The sequence below is a fragment of the Carettochelys insculpta genome, chromosome 2, assembly GCF_033958435.1.
Source record: "Carettochelys insculpta isolate YL-2023 chromosome 2, ASM3395843v1, whole genome shotgun sequence".
Taxonomy (NCBI): Eukaryota; Metazoa; Chordata; order Testudines; family Carettochelyidae; genus Carettochelys; species Carettochelys insculpta.
This window is the reverse complement of record NC_134138.1, coordinates 181,655,059-181,679,911: the sequence shown is the minus strand read 5'-3', so window position 1 is coordinate 181,679,911 and position 24,853 is coordinate 181,655,059. Positions and strand designations below refer to the sequence as shown.

Below are 24,853 nucleotides of genomic sequence, written 5' to 3'. Positions count from 1 at the left end.
ACATGAGTACAGCCACACTGGGTCAGACCAATGGCCCATCTGGCCAGTATCCTGTCTTCCAGCTGCGGACATTGCAAGGTGTTTCAAAGGAAATTACTAGAATAGTCAATCATTAAGGCTGCTTCTACCCTCGCCCCCCTCCTGTCGGAGGTGGCATGCTAATGAGGCAATTTGAAGCAGGTAATGAGGTGCTAACATGCATATTCAGTGCCTCATTATCATAAAGGTGGCCATGTGAATTTCAAAGTGCAGACTTTGAATTGCTGATTAACAGTATAGATGTGGGAAGCTTCGAAGTTAGTGCCCCACTTCGACATTCCCTTACTCCCACAAAACTAGATCAGAGTAAGGGAAAGTCAAAGTGGAGTGCGTATTTCGAAGCTGCCCCCATCTTCACTGTCAATCTGCGATTCTAAGTCTGCACTTCGAAATTCGCGTGGCTGTCATTGTGTTAATGAGGCACTGAATATGCATGTTAGCACCTCATTAGCCTGCTTAAAATTGCTTATTAGCATGCCGGAGAGTGTAGAAGCAGCCATAGTGATCTATCTCCTGTCCTCCACTCCAAGCTTCCAGCAATCAGAGGTTAGGAAAATCTGAGATCTGGATTTTTGTCTCTGATTATCTTGGCTAATAGCACATTAATTAATCTAGTTCTTTTCTGAACCCTGTTATAGTTTTGGCCTTCACAAAATCACCTGGCAACAAGTTTCATAGGTTGACTGTGTGTTGTGTGAAGAAGTACTTCCTCTTCTTTATTTTACACTTGTGCCTATTAATTTTACTGGGTGAACCCTAGTTCTTGTGTTATGAAGCATAAATATTGCTTTGTTATTTACTTTGTGCTTACCCATCATGATTTTATAGAACTCTGTCATATACCCTTTTAGTACAAGCCCCAGCCTTTTTTATCTGCTCTTATACAGATTGCTTATACCTTACTCCTATTCCTTACTTACTTCTTATTCCTTATTCGTATTCATTTTTGTTGTCCTTCTCTGTATCTTTTTTGAGATGGACCAACCACAGCTGCACACAATATTAAAGGTGGGGGCATACCATGGATTTATATAGAGACATTATGATATTTTCTATCTTATTGTTTTCCTAATGGTTCCTAATGTTGTTAGCTTTTTTGACTGCTCCTGTACACTGAGCAGATTAATACAATGTCCTTTTCTTTCTTGAATACTCCTTTAACACATCAGTTATCCAATGGCCCCACAGATTGTTTAGCAGACATCCTTCATCTGATGCAATCTGGGTTTTCAAAAAAACGCTGTTAGTCTTTTGAATCTTTGGCTAGTTGCTCTTATATTCTTTTTTGTTCTTCCTACTTGTACTTTTACAATTCCTCTGAACCTTGGTAGTGCTTGTAATTTTTCTACGGACTCCTTGGTGTATATGGTAAATGACTGCCTGATAAATTTAATGCTAGGTAATCAAAAGCCATATTACCTGCCATGAAAGGCTGATCATATTAATATAAAGTATTGGAGAAAATTACTTTTCATGAGTTTATAGGAAAAGTTTGTTTATTCTGCCACCTAAAAGTTCCACAAATTGTATGTAATTGTCTCCATGGGAAAGAGAAATCAAAATTTGAATAATTTGTAGGATTGGTATCTTATTTGTGTGGGTGGCAGTTCTATTGTGATAGTATCAACTTTTGGTGTCTGCTCAGTATGTAATCAGTTTTACTGCTGAACAGTTAAAAATCCTGTAGAGAAATTACAAACTGAGAATTCAGTCTGGATTTGCAGTTCTTCAGAGCGATACACTCATCCCCACTTTAATACTCTAATAAAAACTGCTGCTCCCAAATATATCATAGGTGACAGCTCTGCAACATAAGTGACTGTTTGCTGTTCCAGTAACCTAGAGTTACAGACTCCGTGACAGGTCTATTATTGTTCTATCGAACCCGCACTCCCCCACCCCACTCCCTGAGAAGTGGTGCTCAGGACAGGTGGTTGAGGGGGGTACGATATGACGGTAACTGTCAGAAATTTAAGTGTGGGGCAGAATGCAGGGGGCTCAGAGCAGCAGGGTGGGTTGTGTGGGGGCATGGGGGGGGTCATAGCAGGGGATTGGGGTAGTGAGGATAGCATGGTGGGCAAGGATGCACTTTAGGGAGGGTGAGGGAGCTAACCCCGCCCCCACCCCGCAATTCCTACCAGCACTGCTTGTTGCTTGCTTTTCCCCTTTGTCACTGTCAGTGAGCGAAAGGGAAGCTCACACTGTGGGTCACTCACTGCTCTGCCCCTGCCCGCACCAGCCAAGAGGGAAAGGAATGCAGGCACACTGGGCACTGTCCTCATTCCCTCACAGTGATGGGAAGGGGAATAGCAAGCAACAAGCAGAGGTGGTAGGAATGGGGTGGGGGTTCTGCCCCTGCCTTGCCCTGTCTAAAGGATGCCCAGGAGGGGAGCTTGGGGTGGGACATGTCCCAGGAGCCATGTGGCTCTTGCCCCCTGCCATCCCCTTTCACTTGCCTGTTTCTTCATGCCCTCTTCCAGCAATTACCCATGTGGCACACCAGGCACACTGTCTTCCTTTCACTATTGGAAGTCACGAAGCTACATATGTAACAGTAACAGGGAGGGAGCCGTGCTAGTCTATATTCTATCAAAACAAAAAAGCAGTCAAGTAGCACTTTAAAAAATAACAAAATAATTTATTAGGTGAGTTTTCGTGGGACAGGGTCTGACCCACAAAAGCTCATCACCTAATAAATTATTTTGTTAGTCTTTAAAGTGCTACCTGACTGCTTTTCTCTACATATGTAATGTGATTGTTAGGTGGAAGGAGCTCTGTAGGTACTCAGGGAACAGTGTAAGGAGGAATGGATGGTGGCAGTGCTGAAGTTCCAGCCACACCCTAAACACAGCCTTAAAGGAGACTTCTACTTTGGTGTCTCAATTTTTTGGTGCCCAGTTTAAAATGCTTAGGGACTAATTTTCAGAGTTACTGAGCAATCACAATTCACAATGTTGTGATCTGTGGCCAGAGCATCAACAGTTAATGTGTCCTGTCTGTTCTCACAACTGTATTGCTTTTAGCCATTTGGCTCCTGGCGTATCCTGCTGCCTCAGTGGCATTAAAACTCTGTCATTTATGCATTATTTATTTGTATCAGCATTACAAATATAGTGTTCCTAGCTGTGGTATCTTAAAGAAGCATTTCTGGATTCCACAGTGGCCCTCAGGTGGCAGCAGGTGCTGGCAGCAAGAGAGTTTAATGAGGATGTACCCACTGCCTGGTGCAGAAATGGAATTCCATTTTGCCCCACCGGCCTGTGTGCTAGGCAGCACTGAAACAATTGAATGATGTTTGTAGTAGGAGATATTTCTAAGGCCTTTAATGTAAATCTGTGGTAGTTTTCTCTTTGTTCAGGTGACAAACTGTAATGATTTGAAAGTGAGAGTCATCTCTATTCTAATCCCTGCAATCCACGCAAGGAAAATTTTGTACTCAGAGCCTTCAGTGAGGGTTCTGTATAGGGAGGTGGCAGAATTTGACCCAGAAATGTGTATGCTGTTGTAAAGAACAAATGGGAGAAAGGGCCATTTCCCAAAAGTTTTCTTTTTCCTCAGTATGAAGCTCTGATCCTGCAAATACGAACTACCAGGCATAGTGCTTGCTAATTTGAGCAGCTCTACTGATTTTAAAAGTATTGTTCCGGGCAGGAAGCACAAAGCATAGTGATAAGTGCTTGTCAGTCTGGGCCAAACAGTAGAAGGGAATGAAATAAGACAGGGTTTAAATTATAAGTTATGTTGTTGCCACTTGGGCACCTTGCCGTGTACAAAGCTGTGTACTTGGACAGTCCTCGTTGCTTTTGTATCGGAGCAGCTAATGCTGCAACTATCATTGTAGAAATGACTATGCTAAGTAACTGTTGGAGGGTTAGGGGAGAAGGTATGTAGAAAAACTGATCTTGAAAATATTGTCCCACCACAGTCTGAGGTTGCTGAAGAGCAGAGGATAACCACACTATGCTGTAGTCCAGTGACGAAATATTTTAAAGGTGTTCATATTGGTATCTATGTGGGGTCCAGTGGGAAGACAAGAAAATTCAGCACTCCTTTGAGCTCCAGAATCAATGGATGGTGGGTTTTATTTCTTATAAAAGACCATGTGATGAATCACACAGCAACCATTTTTCTTCTGTGGCTTGATTCAGTAATCTTTCTAATGTGTGTAGGGGGTGTCCTCCCTGCTTTACCCCCTCTTCATTTCTTCCCTCGAGATCCCACCCTCACCCTGACTCTTCCCATTCCCAGCCCACATCATTCTGCTTCCTTCTCTGAACATGCCCCAACCTGAGCCCTCTTCTTTCCCACCCAGCACCACCTCTGTGCCTGGGAACAGCTGACGCAAGATGGGCAGAGGCACTGGGATTGCGGAGATGCTGATGGGAGGCTGCTGGTGGATGCTCAGCCCCCATGGAGACGGCACCTGTGCTGCCAGTACTGACAACAGTCCATTGAAAAAAATGGAAATAAACCAAGAAAACATATGGCTTAGTGCTGCTTGTGAAAAAGGCTTTAAAATAGGATATGTCGCACCAGGTCAGACCAGTCATCTGTCTAGTCCATTCACCTATCTCTGACAGTGGCCAGAACCATCCTGCTTCAGAGAAATCTCATCATGTACAAGTATGGAATAACCTGTCCCTAAGTGAAGTTTCTTCCTGACCCCATTAATTAATATTTGACTTACTTCCTGAGTCCTGAGGAGTTTATCCCTATGGTTTTAGTCTGGGGAAACCCTTACCACGTTCTGCAGACTTCAGGCATAATTTTATACAGTTGATAACTACTGCTCAGAAGGGCTACGTCTACACGTGCACGCTACATCGAAATAGCTTATTTCGATGTAGCGACATCGAAATAGTCTATTTCGATGAATAACGTCTACACGTCCTCCAGGGCTGGCAACGTCGACGTTCAACTTCGACGTTGGGCAGCACCACATCGAAATAGGTGCTGCGAGGGAACGTCTACACGCCAAAGTAGCACACATTGAAATAAGGGTGCCAGGAACAGCTTCAGACAGGGCCACAGGGCGGACTCAACAGCAAGCCGCTCCCTTAAAGGGCCCCTCCCAGACACAGTTGCACTAAACAACACAAGAGCCACAGAGCCAACAACTGGTTGCAGACCCTGTGCATGCAGCATGGATCCCCAGCTGCCGCAGCAGCAGCCAAAAGCCCTGGCTAAGGGCTGCTGCACACGGTGACCATAGAGCCCCGCAGGGGCTGGAGAGAGAGCGTCTCTCAACCCCTCAGCTGATGGCTGCCATGGCGGACCCTGCTATTTCGATGTTGCGGGATGCGTATCGTCTACACGTGCCCTACTTCGACGTTCAACTTCGAAGTAGGGCGCTATTCCCATTCCCTCATGGGGTTAGCAACTTCGACGTCTCGCCGCCTAACGTCGATTTCAACTTCGAAATAGCGCCCAACACGTGTAGCCGTGACGGGCGCTATTTCGAAGTTGGCGCCGCTACTTCGAAGTAGCGTGCATGTGTAGACGCGGCCAAGAGGTTGTTGATTAATTTCACATATGCTGCAGAAATCAAACAACTTTTATATTTCATGCAAGACAACATGGGTAACCAGTGTTAGAGCCTATCTTTAGTAAACTAACCTGATCATCAGATGGAGACATATGGTTTCCATTTTCAATTCATCTGCCCATTAACCTTCATGAATGGACATGCTACACTTCAAATGCAACACATCATAATACTTCTTCCTGGTAATATTTCTAATGTACAATCATTTTCTTTTTTAGCTGAAACAAAGATCTGCTTCAAATACTACCATGGAGTAAGCGGAGCACTACGAGCAACAACTCCCAGTGTCACAGTGAAAAACAGTTCTGCTCCTGTAAGTCACTCCAGGCTTTTCTGCTTCTCCATTGTTCTTTCCATCCAATATTGTGCAACTTATTGCTTTCCTTGTCTGTCTTTTGTGTTTTTGTATTAATTTTGATTCTGACCTTCTGCCCTGGGATCTGTTTAAAGCATATCAATTCCGTGTTAGTCCAAGAGGAACTGGAATCTCAGATATGTAATACACTAGCAGTCTCTGTTTATAAGAGTTAATAACAAAGCAGAGAATTCAGTACTTCCCTTGCCCCTCCTGACTGACTTTATGCGACAGATTTAAAGAAGTAGCACAGACATCCTTACATATGGAGTCATGGAATTTCTTTTCAGGTGAAATTATAGGGTTTTTTTAATTTTTTTTTTAAATGGCCTACCCCCTGGGTTCTAGATGGGTGATACTTAAATTTTCTCCCATCACTCTTTGCCCTAGAATTATTTGTGTTTATATCCCAGGATCCTTTGCAGAGTTTGAGACAAAAAGATGAACAAGTTATAACACATCGTCAGTTCTTACATTCTTATCTGTTTATTATATTTTATGTGACACTATGGCTGTGTCTACACTAGCCCCAAACTTCGAAATGGCCACACAAATGGCCATTTCAAAGTTTACTAATGAAGCGCTGAAATGCATATTCAGCGCTTCATTAGCATGCGGGCGGCCGCGGCACTTCGAAATTGACGCGCCTTGCCACCGCGCGGCTCATTCCAATGGGTCTCCTTTTCGAAAGGACCCCACCTACTTCGAAGTCCCCTTATTCCTATGAGCAGATGGCTACGTCTACATGAGCCCCAAACTTCGAAATGGCCACACAAATGGCCATTTCAAAGTTTACTAATGAAGCGCTGAAATGCATATTCAGCGCTTCATTAGCATGCGGGCGGCCGCGGCACTTCGAAATTGACGTGCCTCGCCACCGCGCATCTCATCCCGACGGGGCTCCTTTTCGAAAGGACCCTGCCTACTTCGAAGTCCCCTTATTCCCATCAGCACCCAAAAAAAGAGAATAAAATGTGAGACAAATTCATGTGTAGATTCTCCATTACCTTTGACTCACGTACCCTCCAGTCTCAGCTGAAACCACCACTGTCTGCTCAAACTTCAACTCCTGCCCCTCTGTCTTCTGTGGGCCTTTGAATTGGCTGTTGCTGCAGCTGAAGCTGGAAACTAAAAGAAATCAGCTGTGTGAACTGATACCACACATACATCTTTGTAGTGCAAGTCAACAGGCCAGAAAGCTCATTCATTCTGGAAAGGATTTGGGTTTATTTAAAAAATATATATTTTAAACAAATAGGTTTCTCAGAGTTGTGAAAGAAGTTACAGGCCCCACCCTATTGACTTCAAAGACGAGGGCCTGGGGGCTGGAGATGGAAATGTTGGTGGTCAGCAGAGACTGTGTCTTGCAGAGCCCAGCAACTCCAGGTAGACTAGATCTATCTAGTCAGTTTGCTCTTTCATTTTCAGTTTAATGATTTTTTTTAAATAAAGTGAAAAAAGAGAGAAGAATTTACCAATATCAGGTTTTAAGACTTACACTCTTTTTAAAAAATGCTCATAAAATGGCTTTCAGAAACAACGACAATTCTGAATCTTATCCTGCTGCACCTACTCATCATGCATCAGAGTGGAACATTACATCTGTCCCAGTTCAGGGGCAGCACATGAGTGCATCAACCAGAAGCAGGCCAGAGGATGACTCAGAGCATCTAGTTTTCTTCCCTTCTTCCTCCTCACTCAGCTTTCTGACCATTTTGTACACAGGCAACCACATTGTCTGAAATGTCTCATGTGCAGAGCCAGGAATCATTCTGTACCATCTGTCTGCCCACACTCTGCCCATTTGTTCACCAAAGAGCAGGACCAGGGGATCAGTTCCTAGAGTCCATCCCATACAAGAGTCATTATCTAAACCAGAGTCCCATCTTCTCCTTTTCCCCTGTGTGGCCAAGTAAGGACTGTGACTGCGTAGTCTCATGTGTAGTCTGATTGAAGTCCATCAGACTACATACAGCTTGACCAATGAATTAAATTCACAGGTCTGATCCAGTTACCTTGTGCTGTACCAATGTCACAAAGTAGCCCGTAAACATGGACCCTATCCAAGTGAAGACCCCAATCCTACTTCTACAGCATGAGTGCAGATGGTCTTCCCTTATGGAATAGCTACTAGCATCATGATCTAAGAATTGTACTCACATTTTGTTTTACAATACTTGCGAATCCCAGTCCTGAAATCTCTGCTCAGGAATTATTCCCTTGGAAATCAGTAGGGTTGCGTTTACATTAGCAAGTACTTTTGAAAGAAATTTCGAAAGAAGGGGCCGTTTGAAATTCCCCATAGAGCATCTACACACAAAATGAGTTCTTTCAAGAGGAATTTTGAAAGAATGCGGCCTGACTTTCAAAATCGTTCTTCCATTCCCATTTCAGGAAGTATGCCCCCTTTCAAAAGACTCTATAGAAAGAAAAAGTGTGTAGATGCTCCACGGGCCATTCTGTGAAAAGAGCAGGTCTCCGTGATGCTGACCAGCTGGAGCATGGAGAGGTCCCTGCCTGCAGCACAAGAGGAGCCCTGTGGTCTCTGCATCTGGCTGCACTTTAAGATGCCAGGACCTAGAAACACTGTGACAGGAAGCTGAGAGCATGCTGGCTGCAGGGAGACCACAAGCCTCCAGCAGTATGACCTCCCAGGGATGCCAGGCTGACAGTGGCCATCCCATCAGAAGCATGGCCAGTGGCCAGGACCCTTGCGCCTGCCAAGGGCTCCCTCCCAGCCAGCCAAAAGTTCCCAGAAGCCCAGCCAGGGGCCAAAGAAGAGGGCCCCCTCCTGGAGTGAGGCTGAGATTAGGGACCCTTTAGGACTCTGGGGGGATGAGGAGCTCCTGCTCCACATGACTGGCTGGTGCCAGAATGCCACTGCTTTCTCCCAGCTGTCAACCAGCCTAACCTCCCGGGGCCACCCCCTATGCACAGTCAACCAGATGCACAGTAAAGTTAAGGAGCTGCAATAGGCATACTGCCAGCCTCAGGCCGCGGCCAGCCACTCGGGGCAGCAGTCACCACATGCCCCCGACTTTGCCATGCTGAACCACCTCCTTGGGCCCAAGGAGGTGGCACCACCTGTCGTGGTACTGGACACAGCTGGCCAGAGCGGGAGTCGGACACTGAGGCTGAAGACCTGCTGGGACCATCTGGTGCCAGCATCCCCCTGTGGATGGGCCACAACACTGAGGTCACCAGCGATGATGAGGGCTCCAGTGGTGGAAGCTTGTCATCGTTGGAGACCTCCAGCTGGGCCCCCTCCACCCGAGCCTCTCCTAACTTCCTGGAGAGACCCTCAGGTAGGTCCTGGGCATTTTAGATGCCCTGGTGCGTGGGGAGGGGATGCCAGCCTCTGCCGCAGCTGGCAGTGAGCTAGCCATGTGACTGCCGGCACCAGTCTGAACACCCCCCAGATGGCCTTGCTCCCTAGGCCCCGGAGGGGGCCACACGCAGCACTCAGCACCCGCTCCCATAGACAGCACCACAGGCTGCATGGCTGGGGAGGGAAAGTGTGGGTTCCAACCAAAGCCTGCACGTGCTCCCCCCATGCGGGGACCCCCTCAGCACCCGGGATCCCAAAGGGCCCCCAGGCCATCACATGGGGCATAGGTGGGGCCATGGGGACAAGGGGCAGCTCCTCCAGGGCCAGGTTGCATGACTGATGGGTCGTCCCTCGGTCCACTTCCTATCTCCAGATCTCCACCATCCGGGGGCCAGCCAAGCCCTGTCCATAGGTGGGCTATGTGCCAGTGCCACCAGGAGGAGGAGGCCACTGCTGCCCACCTGTCCGCCCTGCAGGACCAAAACTCCACCCTGTGCGAGTGGCTGGCATTGGAGCAAGCAGCCTGAGAGTGGGTGGCAGGCACCCTTGACACCCTCACCTGGGCCACAACCGCCCATCTGTCCCAGCCTCCCTCTCCCATACTGGGCACTCCCTCAGCCCCCTCCCTTGCTGCCCCTGACCTCGCTGCCCTGCCTGACCTTGCCCCAGCCAACCAACTTGGCCAGTGGCTTGTGGCCAGTGTGGGCCATAGAGAGCCAGGCCCTTCTGCCTGCCTGCTCTTCCTTCCTCCTCTTGCCCCCTGCTGAGCCCATGGCTGCAGCACCCCTCCCGTGCCCCTACCTCCCCATAGTCCTGGCCCCATCCCAGCCGTGATGCAGATCCTGGATAAGGGGCGGTAGGGGCTCCCATGGCCGGTGAGGCTCATGGCCCTCCGCCCATCCCCTCTGGGGCTCCTCACCCTCATCCCTCTGGGAGCTCCATCCCCAGTTGTCAAAGGTCACCCTTGCCTGGGAGCCTCCTCTCCACTTCCCATGGTGGGTGTGTGACCTGAGCCTGGATTACCTCCATGAGGATGGCCCCAGTGGTTTTCCTTGCCCACTCTGAACTGGTAGCCAACTGACCAGTGGCTGTCCACAGTGGCCAGCTTACAGAGGGCGATGGCTGCCTTTTTCTGCAGGAGGACTGCAGGCTGCATCTGGGCGTCCTGGTGCTGGAGGGCTGGGGTGAGCCAGTGACATAGCTCCAGAAACATACGCTTTGTCATGCAGAAGTTCTGGAGACAGTAGTCATCGTCCTGGTCCCCCAGCAGCAGCTGATCCGACCACTCACTGCTGATGTGGTAGACCCACAGGCACTGGATCACCCAAGGGGGACATGGGTGTCACCTCGTGGTGGTGGCTCGCAGGAAGGAAGCTATCAGGGTAGCCCCCTGGAGCTGCTGGAGGATGGCCACTAGCAATGTGGCCAGCAGGCTGACCACGGCCTCAGTGAGTAGAACATTGGGGAGCTGCTGGGGGTCCATTCCCAAAGTGGTTCCTCTCCATGGTGGGTGTCTGTAGTGCTCTGGGTGGCAAAGCAGCCATCAGTGTGTGCAGGATAAGGGTGCTTGGGAGGAGCCTTTTAAGAGAGTAGCTGGCTGCAGCCCCTGGAAGGGCTTGTCCACCACGCGACTCCATCTGTGGCATTTTCTGGCCCTTTCTTTCGAAAGAGCTCTCTGGGCTGTGTGGCTGCGCTCTTTTGAAAAAGTGGTTCGTGACCTTGAACCTCTTGTGGTGTGTAGATGCTTGCTTTAGAAAGGCCATCTTTTGAAAAGGTTGCTTCCGAAAGCTCGCCTTTCAAAATTGTGCTGTAGTGTAGATGTAGCCTAGGAGTTTTACTGGTGTAAGGGCTGGATGCCAGTGCAGTGTGAGCAAAATCTCTTCAGTGGAGAAGATTGTTAGCCTTTGTCCGTAAAATAGGTGCTTGAGATAGAGGTCTATGAAATTCTGCTTTCTTTGAAGTCAGTGGCAGTTTTGCCATTGATTTCGATGAAGCTACAATTTCACCTTAGTCTCCAGAGCTCAGCAGTTTCCTAGTGTGTCATTGGAGGCTTTTATTTTAGATTAATAGACTTTTTTAATTTGGCACAGCTTGAAAAGATCGCACAAGAGCATATGTCTGTCTAGGGGCATATGGATACAGGTTTTCTTCTAGTTACAGTGTTTAAAACTAGCGTGGTCACGTGCTAACTATCCCAGTACACCCAACCAGACTGTCTTAGAGCTTTGCAGGTATTGTTCAGTACAAATGCTCCTGACATTTTTTTAAACTTTTGGTTAAATATTCTGTCCGCTGCCCAAACAGGAAGCTATTACTATGCTAATTGGGCATCATTACTTCGCATGTCCATTGACTGTGCTATAGGCATGCTGACTTCTCATATTTTTATACTGTGCATCATTTGTTCCCTTTGAATGTATAACCGCACACTCCAAATCAATTCTTGTCTTTTCCTCTGGCATTTTGGATGCCCTGCAGTTCATTTGCTAATTAATAGTCTTCCCATGGAGTATCTCCTGTCAGTCGCTATGATGAGTCTGAATATGTAGGAACCAAAAGCTATATCCTTTGCCCAAGCAGTGCAAGCTCTACATATGGATTTAGCTGGCATAAGGCCCCAAGTTAGTTGTCTATAAAACAGCAATTTGTAAACAAGGGAACATCATTTGGCTTTGGGCTTTTATTGACTTTTATTGTTTTTAATCTATTTCAGCTTCAATCGGCACATCTACACATTTACGCCATGCACATTATAACAGTATGTCTGAGTTAAACTCTAGAATAGGACAACTTGGTGATAGCTGTAACGTCTTAGTGATATCTGTAATATTTAGTCTGTTGTTGAGGCTGTTTTAGTCATACAGCTGTAATTGTACATTTGTCTTTATGTAACGTACCATTCTGGAAAAATCAACTTTTTCTGTCAGTTAATTTTTGCTCTGCTCAGTGATTTAAATAATCCTGGTTTGTTTTTTTTTGTTTTTGTTTGTTTGTTTTTTATAAGCCACTTTAGAGCCAGTAGTTCCAGGAAGGCAGGCTAGTGGCAAAAACTGATAATGTGACAGTGATTTAACTTAATTTTGGGCAGTGGTGGGAACCCTGCAGCACATTGGGGTTGGATGTGTGGCCCATGAAACATTTTGTTAACCATTATCTTTGCACGGATTCTGCGAGATTCTGGCAGTCTGGGGTCACTGAGGTTTTTTTCCTACTGGTATTATTAACGTAACATGCATGTAAAGTAAGGGCACAGACAGTGGTGTGGTCCTGGTTGCCATGTGCTCCCTCTGCATCCACTGCTGTAGTTCAATTGGCACATCCTACAAATTCCAGGTGCACAAGCAAGGTTAGTAAAACTACCATAGCTCAGGGGACTGTCTTGGTTACAACAATCTTGTGTCCCACTGAGATGAAGGAGGGCCACTCATGCAACCCACTCACTAGTCCAGGTTTTCCATCAGTTGCAACAATTCCTTCGCTCTCATCCCCTGTCATCCCTCCTTTACTTACACTACATTGATGACATCTTTATCATTTAGATCCATGGTGAAAAGACCCTGGAAGAATTCCAGAGATTTTAACAACCTGCACCCCACCATCAACCTGAGCCTTGACTATTCCACACAAGAAATACATTTGCTGGACACCACAGTACAAATCACTGATGGCCACATTAACACCACTTACCTACATGCCTCCAGCTTCCATCCAGCACACACCACACAACCCATCATTTATAGTCAAGTCATTAGATACAATCACACCTGCTCTGATCCTGCTGACAGAGACCGAAAGCTTCCAGACCTCTACCAAGCATTCATAAAACTTAATTGCCCACCGGGAGAAGTAAAAAAGATTGAAAGAGCCAGACAAATATCTAGAAACCAGTGACTTCAAGGTAGGCCCAAGAAGACCAATAACAGAACTCCACTTGTCATTACCTATAGCCCCCAACTCAAGCCCCTCCAACACATCATTAAAAACCTACAACCCATTCTAGAGCCTGATTCTACACTCTGGAAGGCCCTAGGTGACAGGTCTGTCCTCTCCTATAGACAACCTCCTAATCTAAGAAAGATTCTCATTAGCAACCACAGGCTACACCACAGTAATACTAATCTTGGAACTTTTCTTTACAACAAACCCCGCTCCCAACTTTGTCCACATATGTGTTCTGGGAATACCATCACTGGACCTAACCAAGATCAAGGGCACGTTGTCATGTACTTTGACCGATATTATATATGCCATTATGTGCCAACAATGCCCTGCCATTATTTACATTGGACAGACTGGGAAAACTCTTCACCAACGAATGAATGGACACAGAGCAGACATCAGGTATCTCAATACACATAAGCCAGTCCGTGAACACTTCAATGAAGTGGGCCATTCTGTTAAAGACCTGAGAATCTGTGTCTGAGAACAAAGAGACTTTAAAAACAGATTACACAGAAAAAGTTGTGAATTAGAGTTCATATTCAAATTCGACACATTAACACTTGATATGAAAAGAGACAAAAATTACTGCATGTATTACAAGGATTGCTTCCCTTCATTTGATACTCATAATTATCTCAGGCAACATACTTTAACATCCCTCACCCTCTCCCTCCTTCAGTCCAATGTACATGCTTTGTCAGTTTTTAACTGCAATTTTTTTTTTGGACCTCCCTACTTATAGATGTCAGTCTGTACTGGAAATGCTATTGATCTTCACCACAAAAGCTTATCACAGAATAAATCATTTTGTTAGTCTTTAAAGTGCTACCTTTCTGCTGTTTTACTTTGCATTAAGATAAATAGGCACCACAATGAAAGGCATACAACACAAAATGGGAAATTCTTTTTCCTCAGCATTCACAACCTGAAGACTGGGATTGATATGTGACGATTCAACTACGAGTGGTATATAGATGTATCACTTCAGGATGAATCCCCCCATTTGAACTCATTAGATATATACTAAACATTGACCTAATTTTGAGAGCTTTAGTCACCTCATGGCATAAGTCAAACACAGTTAGCATCAGGGACAGAATCACGTAAACTGGAGCTAAGTATTGGTGGACACCTTCTGACGGTTGTGCTTGTGCAAAAGTGCTGCCTTGGCTCTCTTTCCCATGACAGCTGGGATTGCTGTTTGCTAAGTTAACAGCCATTTCATGGTGATTGAACATTGCTGAGGATTTCCTGCTGTAAACATCATTTGTGTCTTCTTGAGTGTGGACTGTTGATAAACGCTTGATAAGACAAGTGTAAAGTAATTCATGTAGGAAGCAAAAAGAGACTGATCCAGATGAGTATTTTATGCAGCGCTTTGAAGACTGCGCATCTGAGAAGGACAGGAGTTTAAAAAGGTGTAATGTCTTTTAGGAGTACAGGAAGTTATTTAGCATTTACCTAAATTAAAATGCTATCTAAAATCTAAAACTGCAGTCAAACCCAGTTCAGACTAAATTCATTTTCTGTAGGTTGTATGACATTTAATTAAGGTTTGTAGAATGTTTTGAGTTCTTCAGATGGCAAGTGATATAAATGAAGAGTGTTACTGAGCTCAGATTTAGATGGTAAATCATCTAAATCTATATTTAGCACCTTCATTGCCCATTCGTAACACCTAAACTTTGGTACTCAGGTTTGAAATTTTGAACTTTTTTTTTCCTATTAAAAGGTCACATAGGCAGACCAAGAAATTACTTAGGATAGTAAAATATGTAGTGGCTTTTTAGTTTGCAAATAAAAGGCATATTTCACTTACTTTAGAACAATGAAAAAACCACATAGAGAGCACTGTGTGATCCAGGGCTTTCCAGGCCTGAGCCTCAGCACCTCTAGGCTTGGTAGTTCATAGCACTAGTACTTCTGGGTTTTCCCTGTCAGTTACTAAAGGCAAAAAATTGCTTGTGCCTCAGAACTTAATTGTTTGAGGCCTGGCACTCTTTAATTACAAATTAAGTACTGGGTATTCTTGTGTATTTCTACAGAATAATATATAGATTTCAAGTTTCAGAGATGGAAGGAAAGATCAAGGTCTTTAATTTACGATTTTTCACTTTGGCTGTTAAAGAACAGTTGGAGTCTGTTAAGAGAATGGTAGAAATAGAAACTTAATAAAAAGCTGAATGGTTTATAGCGTGGAGCCTAATGAGGTTGAACTCCATGGGAAACATTACCTCCATTCTGTTTTAAATTAAAGTGGTGCCCACAGTTTCCTGTTTTTAGCTGCTAGTTCTGCTGAAACCCCATTCTTTCTTCTCAGAGTAGACTAAGAAATGTGAAATACTTTCATCTTAGAGACCGAGTTGTGCGTGCATCTCTATGTAGGCAACCTGCTGTTATGAACCAATCAGTCATCTGTCTTCAAGAAAATTTTAATGATGATGCTAAACAGCAGTTGTGTCCTGTAATTAGGCTGGCTTTAAGGGTTCACAGTTATGCAGAAATCTAGTGAAGAATTATTAAAATTGTAATAGTAAATTTGGGCTTGGGAAAGAAGAGATGTTCCCTCCGCTGAATAGAGAACTTAATTAAATAAAATCTGACACCAGAAGCAGCAAGCTTAGCCCTTGGTGATCAAGGAGGGAGTGCCACATGTCAATAAACAGTGTGTTCTTTCTCTGGTTAAGGAATACCATTGTCAGGGCTAGTCTTCCAAAATTGGAAGGGGATGTGTTCACAACAGAGAATCAAGAGTGTATGGGAATCAAAGAGAGGGCGTAGGTGACCATGGTCCTTCCAGGGTTTGAACTGCTTGCAGACAACCCAAGAGGGAAGGAAACCTCACCAATATAGAAGCTGGCACGGTGGTATTTTGGATTGTCTAGCATATTGTTTTAGGAAGGCAGCAGAATAAGCAGAATAGATTGTATTCAAGAGATGGATTAATTCTATTGGCTGGTAACAGAGAAAGGGTGATAGCTAAAGCAGTGCCACTAATTAGAGAAAGATTTTCAAAGTGGTGCAGGGGAATATAGCCATAATACTTTTAATTACTTTGAGAGTCTTAAAGTAAACCCCTCATTTGCTTCTTTCGGAATTCACCCTTCAGTTCCCATGGCTCTAGCATGACAGATAAAGAAGAAAGAAAACATTTATCCAGTCCTATTTGTTTTCCACTAACAAACTTTTTAAAATAAATCTTAAAGGGGAGGAAAGTATCAAACATTTGCAGGAGATCTACTCACAGGGAATTAACTCAGAAGAGTTAGACACAAGCTGAAGCTTGAACTCATGAAGACTAAGTCTTCTTGCCTTTTTTTTTACCCTGGAAAGACCTGTTCACATATCACTTGTTCATACTATCCCTGGATCTCCATATGATGCTGTGTAAACTGCTCTTTTAGGCTTTGTTTACACTTACAAGTTTGAAAAGCAGACAAGACAGCACTTTAACACGGCAGTGTGGCCATGGCAGGAATGTTGGGAAAGAGCTCTCCCAGTGCTTTAGGGAGACCACCTCCATGAGGTGATGAGCTAACTGTGCTGGAAGCCTACACCAGTGCTATAGTACTGTCTGCAGTGGTGTTTTACAGTGCTGTAACTTGCTGTTTTGGGGGGAGGTGTTTCCATGGAGTAACTTGCTGGTGTGGACAAGCCCTTAATTTCAAAAGTGCAGTGGAATTATGGAGGGGGGAAAGGTGAAAGAAAGCAGAGCAGTGGATTAGAGGAGAGAAGTCAGACAAGGAACTCCCTTGGTTCCTGTATCATGTGTACAGAGCTCTATTAAAATAACAGTAGGGTTCTGACTTAAACTGAAACCAATAAAGAAATCCACAGTGACGTCAGCACTCTCCCCTTACTTCACTCTTCTGTGCCAGTGCAGTGTGAGAAGGAATCAAATTTGGAAACTTTAACACTATAGGTCCCTTCTGCTACAACAATTTCTTTAGCAGCATGTAACTAGGGCCAATAGGCTTCTCTAGATAGAGACATCTATTGAACATTGATAGGGTACGTCCAACAGTTTCCTTGAGAAAGTCACTATGGCCTGTGCTGTTGGTCTGTAGGAAAAACAGGTGGTCTATTATTTAGTATGTAGTTGTGTTTCAAATAAATACTAACCCTACTGCATATTGATGCCTCTTAGTATCATGATGGCTGCACAATTTACAAAATATACTATCAGCAGTGTGGGAAAGACAGGCCCCAGTATGTGAAGTGAAAATTGGTGTTTTTTCTCTAAGGTACAGTGAGCTGGTGGCTATGGGAAATAATTTGGACTCATCAGGTTTTAACACTTTTAAGACATTTTGATTTAATATAATTGCCTTGAAAACCAGTTGCACAGTTTGTTCATGCTCATATTTATGTATGGAGCAAATGACACACAGACCCCTAAGAGCAGCCAACAAATAATAGAGCCATTTGGACCTCATGAATCCATATTAGTGTTTCAAGAGGCTGGGGAGAAAAGGGATTAGCTCCTCCCAGGAGTCATTCATGGATCTTTGTGACATGATTTACAGGCCCCATCTGGATTTTATTTTCTCCCTACAGGTTAGCTGAGTTCAGAAGCCAGATCTGAGAGCTTTTGCAGCTGCTGGGGTTTAAATACACAGTTGTAATGTTGTCCAGTAATATGCCCCTAAGAGGAAAATCCATAATTCATAAAATCCGGCAGTACTTCCCTTTGAATTGTGGAGCCTCTAACTGAGCTGCCTTAAATAACCTTTTGATTCAAAGGGGCTGACAGAATTGTGCAACAGGATCACACAAAATCATAAGTTAGAAATGTCTTCTCCATCGTCAATATACTCATAGAAGACTATTAATGCCTAAGAAGAAACAGAAGCACCAGAGAGAATCTGACCACAGAATCATAGACATAGACGGCTGGAAGGAACCCAGAGAGGTTATTTAGTCCAGTCCATTTAGTATACTTGTTTCTCTTCTCTGAGCTCTTTCCAATTAGCCCACATCTTTCTCAAAGTGGAGCACCCAGAAACTGGACACCACACTTGTGCTGAGGCATCACGAGGGATGCACAGCATGAGAAAATTATCTCATGTGTGTTATAGTTAACAGTCCTATTAATACACCCCCAAAAATAGCCTTTTCACAGTGCATGATACTACTGACTCATCCAATTTGTGATCTACTATAACCGCCAGATCCTTTTCAACAGTACTACCACTTAACCAGTTAACCCCCACCAAGTATCGTGTATTTAACTTTTCTTTTCTTCTACCAAAGCAAAAGGAAAGAGTGAACTTAAGACAAAGCAATGATTTTAAAAAATTGTTAAAGTTTTCTAACCTCAGCATTTTGACTGACCTGGAGTGATTTTACTTGTTGGTTTTCAGTTCCCAAGATGCACAGTTTAGTCCTTCCATCAGACAGAAATGTAGACAAGAAGAGAAAGACTTGCCAAACAGTTGAGGAGAGAGCACTTGTGTGCCCAGCTTTGTTTATGTAAGCAACTAAATCAAGTCATGCTTTGGATTAGGATTCTTCTGTCTGTTCTCACTTCTTGAAAGATCTACTTTAAATAAATCAGTATTCTTCCCACCTTCAGTGTATTCTTCACAACATATAGCTCTGTGGTACTGAACAATTCATGCTGGATGGTGTTTACCCCATGTGCAGAGGCCAGCACAGCACTTAACACAACATAAAGTTATCAGTGTTTATAGTTCTTTTGCTGTCGCTATCCAGACAAGGGGATTGCACTCGTTTAGAATGAATGATCGAGTTATTAAAATGCCTTGACAGGTAAGGTGGTAAACTCAAAATGACTGTTATACCAAATGTAAGACATTTCTGTTGGTATAAACAAATTCTTGGTATGTAGTTCACTCATATAGTGCTACTGTTTCTCAGGTATAGTTTTCATATTGTGGATGATATTAGTTCTGATCAGTGATGTCCTGCTCCTGCAAACTGTCACACACCTGAGTAGTTCTATTGAATTCTGTGGGGCTATTCATATAGCTAATATTACTCTCATACATATGTGTTTCCAAGTGAGATTCTAACTGTATCTTTGTGTGAATATATTGTACTTTCTGATCTTTAAAAAATCTTTAGACATCACAATTAATTTCTTTTTCCCCTAGGATCATGAAAGATATAAGATAAGCCAATGGAAATAGACTTATTACATGTCTAACATTATGCAACTCTGTGCAAATTTTTTTTTCTTCTATTGAAATTTCGCACTGAGACACATATGCTACATCTACACTACAGCAATCTTTCAAAAGACGTTCTTTTGGAAGATCTCTTCTGAAAAAACTTCTTTTGAAAGGGCATGTCCACACACCAAAAAACAGATCAAACAATCAATTTACTCTTGTGGTAGAGAGCATTCAGACAGACCCTGCTCTTTTGAAAGAACAGGCCAGGGATCAAAAAAGCCTGTGCCATGAAGACTGCTCTTTCAGAAAAGGCCCCCCAAGGCATCTACAGACATTTTTTTCCAAAAGGATCTTTCAAAAATTGGCGCTCTTCCTCATCTGGGAGTGCAAGAGGGCTGCAGGTAAAAGTGATGCGTTCTTTCTATTTAAGATTGAAAGAGCGCATTTTGTGTATAGATGCTCCATGGGTTCTTTTCAAAAAGGCCCATTTTTTCAAAAGAACTTGCTAGTGTAAATACAGCCATAGTGAACAGGGTGGGGGGGTTGTTGATGGCAATGGCTACAAGTCAGCTGTTAGACAATGAAGACAATTGAAAAGAAAAGCTAAAGGGGCCAGTGAAAAAATCTATTTATGGAAAGATTATGGACGATGAGAATGAAATATTTAAATATATCAGGAACAAACAAAATCCTAACAATGGTATGGATCCAACACTAGATAAGGATGATAAAATTGTCTGTCGTGATGGAGAAAAGGCAGAGATATTCATTAGATATTTCTGTTTTGTGTGTAGAAGGAAGCAAAATAATAAAATACCTTCTATTCCACAAGTATCTAGAGAGGTAGCTGAACATCAACTAATAAGGTTAAAATTTCTACAATCTGTGGAACTACATCACCTGCACACAAGAATATTCAAAGAACTGGTAAAGGAGCACTCTGAACCATTAATGTTAATTTTTAACAAATCTTGGAACATTTGGGAAATTCCAGAGCTTTGGAAGTTAAAAGCCTAATGTTGTGCCAATATTTGAGGGTACACAAAATAACTCAGATATTATCATCTGGTATGTCTGACACTGATCCTGGGAAGGCTGCAATGGGATGCAAGGAATGAAGAATTGAAGGAAGGTGTCTATTAATGCAAATCAAAATGGCTACATCTACACTAGCCAAAAACTTTGAAATGGCCATGCAAATGGCCACTTCGAAGTTTACTAATGAAGCGCTGAAATACATATTCAGCACCTCATTAGCATGCAGGCAGCTGCGGCATTTCAAAATTGACACGGCTCGCTGCCGCACGGCTCGTCCAGACAGGGCTCCTTTTCGAAAGGTCCCCGGCTACTTCGAAGTCTCCTTATTCTCATCTGCTCATAGGAATAAGGGGACTTCGAAGTAGCTGAGGTCGTTTCGAAAAGGAGCCCCGTCTGGATGAGCCGCGCGGCGGCGAGCTGCGTCAATTTCAAAGTGCCGCAGCCGCCCGCATGCTAATGAGGCGCTGAATATGTATTTCAGCACTTCATTACTAAACTTTGAAATGGCCATCTGCCTGGCCATTTCGAAGTTTTTGGCTAGTGTAGACACGGCCAATGGTTTTATGAAAATTATCTATATCTTGTCAAACCAGATTGGCATATTTTTGATGAGCCTATGTGTTTTGATTGACAAAGGTAATTATGTTGTCCTAAAATACTTAATCAAATGCATCATATAAGCCTTCATCCAACTTGGTATTTGGTAAGAAAAAGCACCATACAAAATCAATGTAATCTATTGTGGTGGGATCCCCGAGGTACAGCCTGGGACTGTGGGACTACTGTGCCCCCTTGACTCTCCAGCCTGGGCCATCTCTAACAGTGATTTGCTAGTGGCAAGTAGCAAACCCATCCAGGCCCTGTTATTACTCAACATAACAGTGTAGGGTCTCACACCTAGCTACATCCCAGGAATGCTCCCAGAACCATTCACAAATCACACAGAGAAAGGCACCAACCAAATCCTCCCAGCACTGCACCTCAGCAATATACTGCCTGGAGCAGTACAAATTTGTTAATTGGTTCACTGCATCATCAATGGAAAGTGAATACACCTGATAGATACCAAATACTTCAGGCAAACCCCCTGGTAAGGATAAAGAATAAAGAGTAAAACAAGTCTACTGATTACAAAAGATAGATTTTAAGTGACTGTAAGAAATAGGCAAAAAGTTAGAGTTAATTACCTAAGGAAATAAAATATAAGCACTCAGTCTAAACCTTCAACTCTATTAGACTGGTCAACAACTAGATCAGGCAGTTCATCACCCCACTGGATGTTGCTGTCCTTAATATACAGATTTATCCCTTAAACCTGCACCTGTCTCCTCTGTTGTAGTCTTCTGAGTGCCCTTGTTGCTTGCAGCATAGATGAGGGCAGGAGAAAGGCCAGAAATGGGGCCCCTGTGTATATACATTCAGTCCCATGTGCTTGGAGAATACAAGTCCAAACATGTCTGGTGGGCATTGCTGAGTCACCAGTCTAAGTAGACCAGTTCTCCTGGCATGGCCTTATGCAGGTGAGTCACTCAGTTCTAACTCCTTTGCTGGGCATTGCTGATGGTTGCTTGATGCCCTGTCACCACAGTATTTCACTGTGTGTCCTGTTTTCATGGGATTAATGCTCATTTTTTATATAGATTGCAAATTGGAAATCATCTGGAGAGTCACTACAATAACTGAACTATGAAGAGTTACATTTCTTTTTGCTGAGACCAGAGTAGAGTTAGGGACAATAAGCGGTACCGTTTACAGATGTTCCACTAAGAAACCACTCTTCTTATTAAAACAAAATACTTACAAGATGACAGTAATTTCTTGGACAGGTTTGGGGGTTTTTTGGTTTTGGTTTTGGTTTTTTTTGTTTTCATTTCTGTGAGAAGGAGCGTCCTTGTGTCTGGTTTCTTTACAGATAAAACTGTTTTGATCAATAAATGCTGAATGAACACATGTAATTGATTCTCTGTTGATGATGATTGCAGAAATAACAGTTACTAAGCTGGTTTTCTGTTGAAGAATCATTGGAGACAGCTCTCTCACCATTCTCCTTCTTTCAGCAGATTTTTAAAAGTATAGCCAATGAAGATCCAGTCCAGGGTCAAGGAAGTCGGAGGCTGATCAGTTTTTCACTGTCAGGTATGTCTTTCTTTAATGCATAAAGCTATGAGCCCAGAGGATGAGACTGGATATTCTTAGACCATGAAACAACCCCAGTAGATGGTTCACATTTAACCTTGACACTTCAGGGGACCAAGGGCTTAAAAAGGGAGGAAGAGATTCACCTGAAAAACTTGTCTACTCTTGTGTCTGTGACTGAAGACAATTTTACATCTCTAAAATGTTGGTAATGGTACTGATTTCCTTTGTAAGGCTGAATGAGACTTGCAGATAGAAAAAGCTGGATAATACCCAAGTATTTTTATTAATTGCAATGCAAATGGACAGTAAGGTGTCCAGCTATGCATCTGTACTTCTAGTTACTTAAACTTACATGCATAATTGTGGCAGCTGCCTATATAGGCTCCCATTCAGGAAAACATTCCTTTTCATGAGGGCGTGTATCCACATGATTAACTTGATGCTCATTCTTAAGATCTGTTGAAGTCAGACAGCAGATAGCATTGAGAGACCAAACTATCCTGCATAGTGCCTGGCTAAATTGTTATGCTTGTCTAGGTGGGTGAGCCAGGCACTATAGGAGATACTTGGACAAGTAACTGGAAGAAGATTAATGAAAACTGATTTGTTTTATTTAAATACTGAATTCTATAACCATCATAGTTTATTCCCGCTTAATAGAATTAGGCAGTAGTATCATGATAGTTGCCTGCTCATAAAGAACTATAGATGTAGATAGTGCTTTTTTTTGTGCCGGTACTTGCCACGGATTGGCTGGGGGCAGAGAAGAAGTCAACTACCAGCTCCTCTTTTTTTTTTTACAAAAAAAGCATTGGGTGTAGATACAGATAATAGATATACATGCACTTCTCTTCAATAAACCTTATTATTGTAAGAACACTTGTAATCTTTTCTCTAAGGGAAAAATGCAGAAAAATGTACAGTAATAAATATTTCTGTTTGAGAATCTTTCAAGGAGACATCAGAGAAAACAAAATCAGTTCTCAGAGTTTTTTCTCACTGGTTCTCACCCTGTGGCTTTCATTATTAGCCTTATTCTGTTTGCTGCTACAAGCCTGGTTTGGGCTTTCCTGGGATGTGCTACTGATGGTGCAGTATTCACTGCAAAGCCAGCTGATCGTAATGGACTTCAGTAAAATTGGGAGCCACTCTTTATTTGAAAGGTGTCTTGTGCATAAGAAGCTCACACTCAGGAGGGGCAGCCTGTACAAGCTTCCCATTTTTAAAACCTTTGTACAATATAAAGTTTACAGTCTGAAGCAAAACATTTTATTGGGGGAATGATGCCATTAAGAGCATGACATGCTATCACAGAAATACTTCCCGGTGGAGTGTTTTTTCACTTAACCTGGTTTGCATTTAAGAGTATTTGATAGATATTACAATGGGATTCTTAAAATACAGCATGTTTTTTTATGCTCACGTGGGTGACAGCTGTTAAAACTTCTTCCTGATGAGCTGAGTGCCCCTGGTGAAAGGAGCACATGGTTCAGGGAGTGACCTACCTTAGGGATACATTTATTAAAGGGAAATTGCTATATCCTAGTAAAGTGAACAGGAAAGAAGCTGGGAAAGGACAGACAGGAGCTAGTGAGAACCTATCCAACAAAACAGAGTTTCATTTACATATAACACATGAAGGGAAGCAATTGAATACTGCCAAAATATACAAGTGCTATATGCAAATGCTGGAAGTTTAAAGACTAAGACAGGTGAATTAGATAGTGTCTGGTATGAAGTGGATATATTAATATAGAAGGCATCGTATTGACTAGATGGAATGAAATGGACATGATAATATCAGTCAGTCAGCTGGTTACATACAAACAGCACAGAGTACTTCCTCACACAATTAACCTATGGAGATCATTGCAATGGGATGTTGTGAAGGCTAAAAAGTATAAATAGACATGTTCATGGAGGATAGGTCCACCAATGGCTATTAGTCAAGATGGTCAGGGATGCAACCCTTTCTCAGGGCAGCTCTAGCCTTCTGACGCTCAGAAGTGGGAGAGGCAGATGGATATATCTTTCCCAAATCACCCTCTTCTGCACACCCCCTGAAACTTCATGGTCGCTGCCTAGCACATAATACTGAGCAAGATGGACCATTGATCTGATCCGCAATGGCAGTTAATAGTCTTAAAAATAACCACACCAAAATTATTTTCTCTTTCACTTAGGACTAACTTCCACTGTGTCTTGTCACAAGCTGTCTAGTGAAGCAAACTATTTTGCCTGACTCCCTGGAGTTGCTGATCCTTAGCCTCTGCTCCTTGACATAGCTATACTCTGATACACACTTTGTAAGAGATCAGGAGTTTTAAATA

The 24,853-nt window shown here is 43.4% G+C and overlaps 1 protein-coding gene across 2 annotated transcripts in view; it reads left to right on the top strand.

The window, feature by feature from the left end:
* HECW1 (HECT, C2 and WW domain containing E3 ubiquitin protein ligase 1) overlaps positions 1-24,853 on the top strand; it is a 343,912-nt gene that overhangs the window by 178,793 nt on the left and 140,266 nt on the right. For both annotated transcript variants that reach the window (XM_074988069.1, XM_074988070.1), the window contains 2 exons: positions 5,803-5,897; positions 22,445-22,520. In XM_074988069.1, the coding sequence (XP_074844170.1) occupies positions 5,803-5,897; positions 22,445-22,520 (171 nt within the window). The remainder of the gene's footprint in view (positions 1-5,802; positions 5,898-22,444; positions 22,521-24,853) is intronic.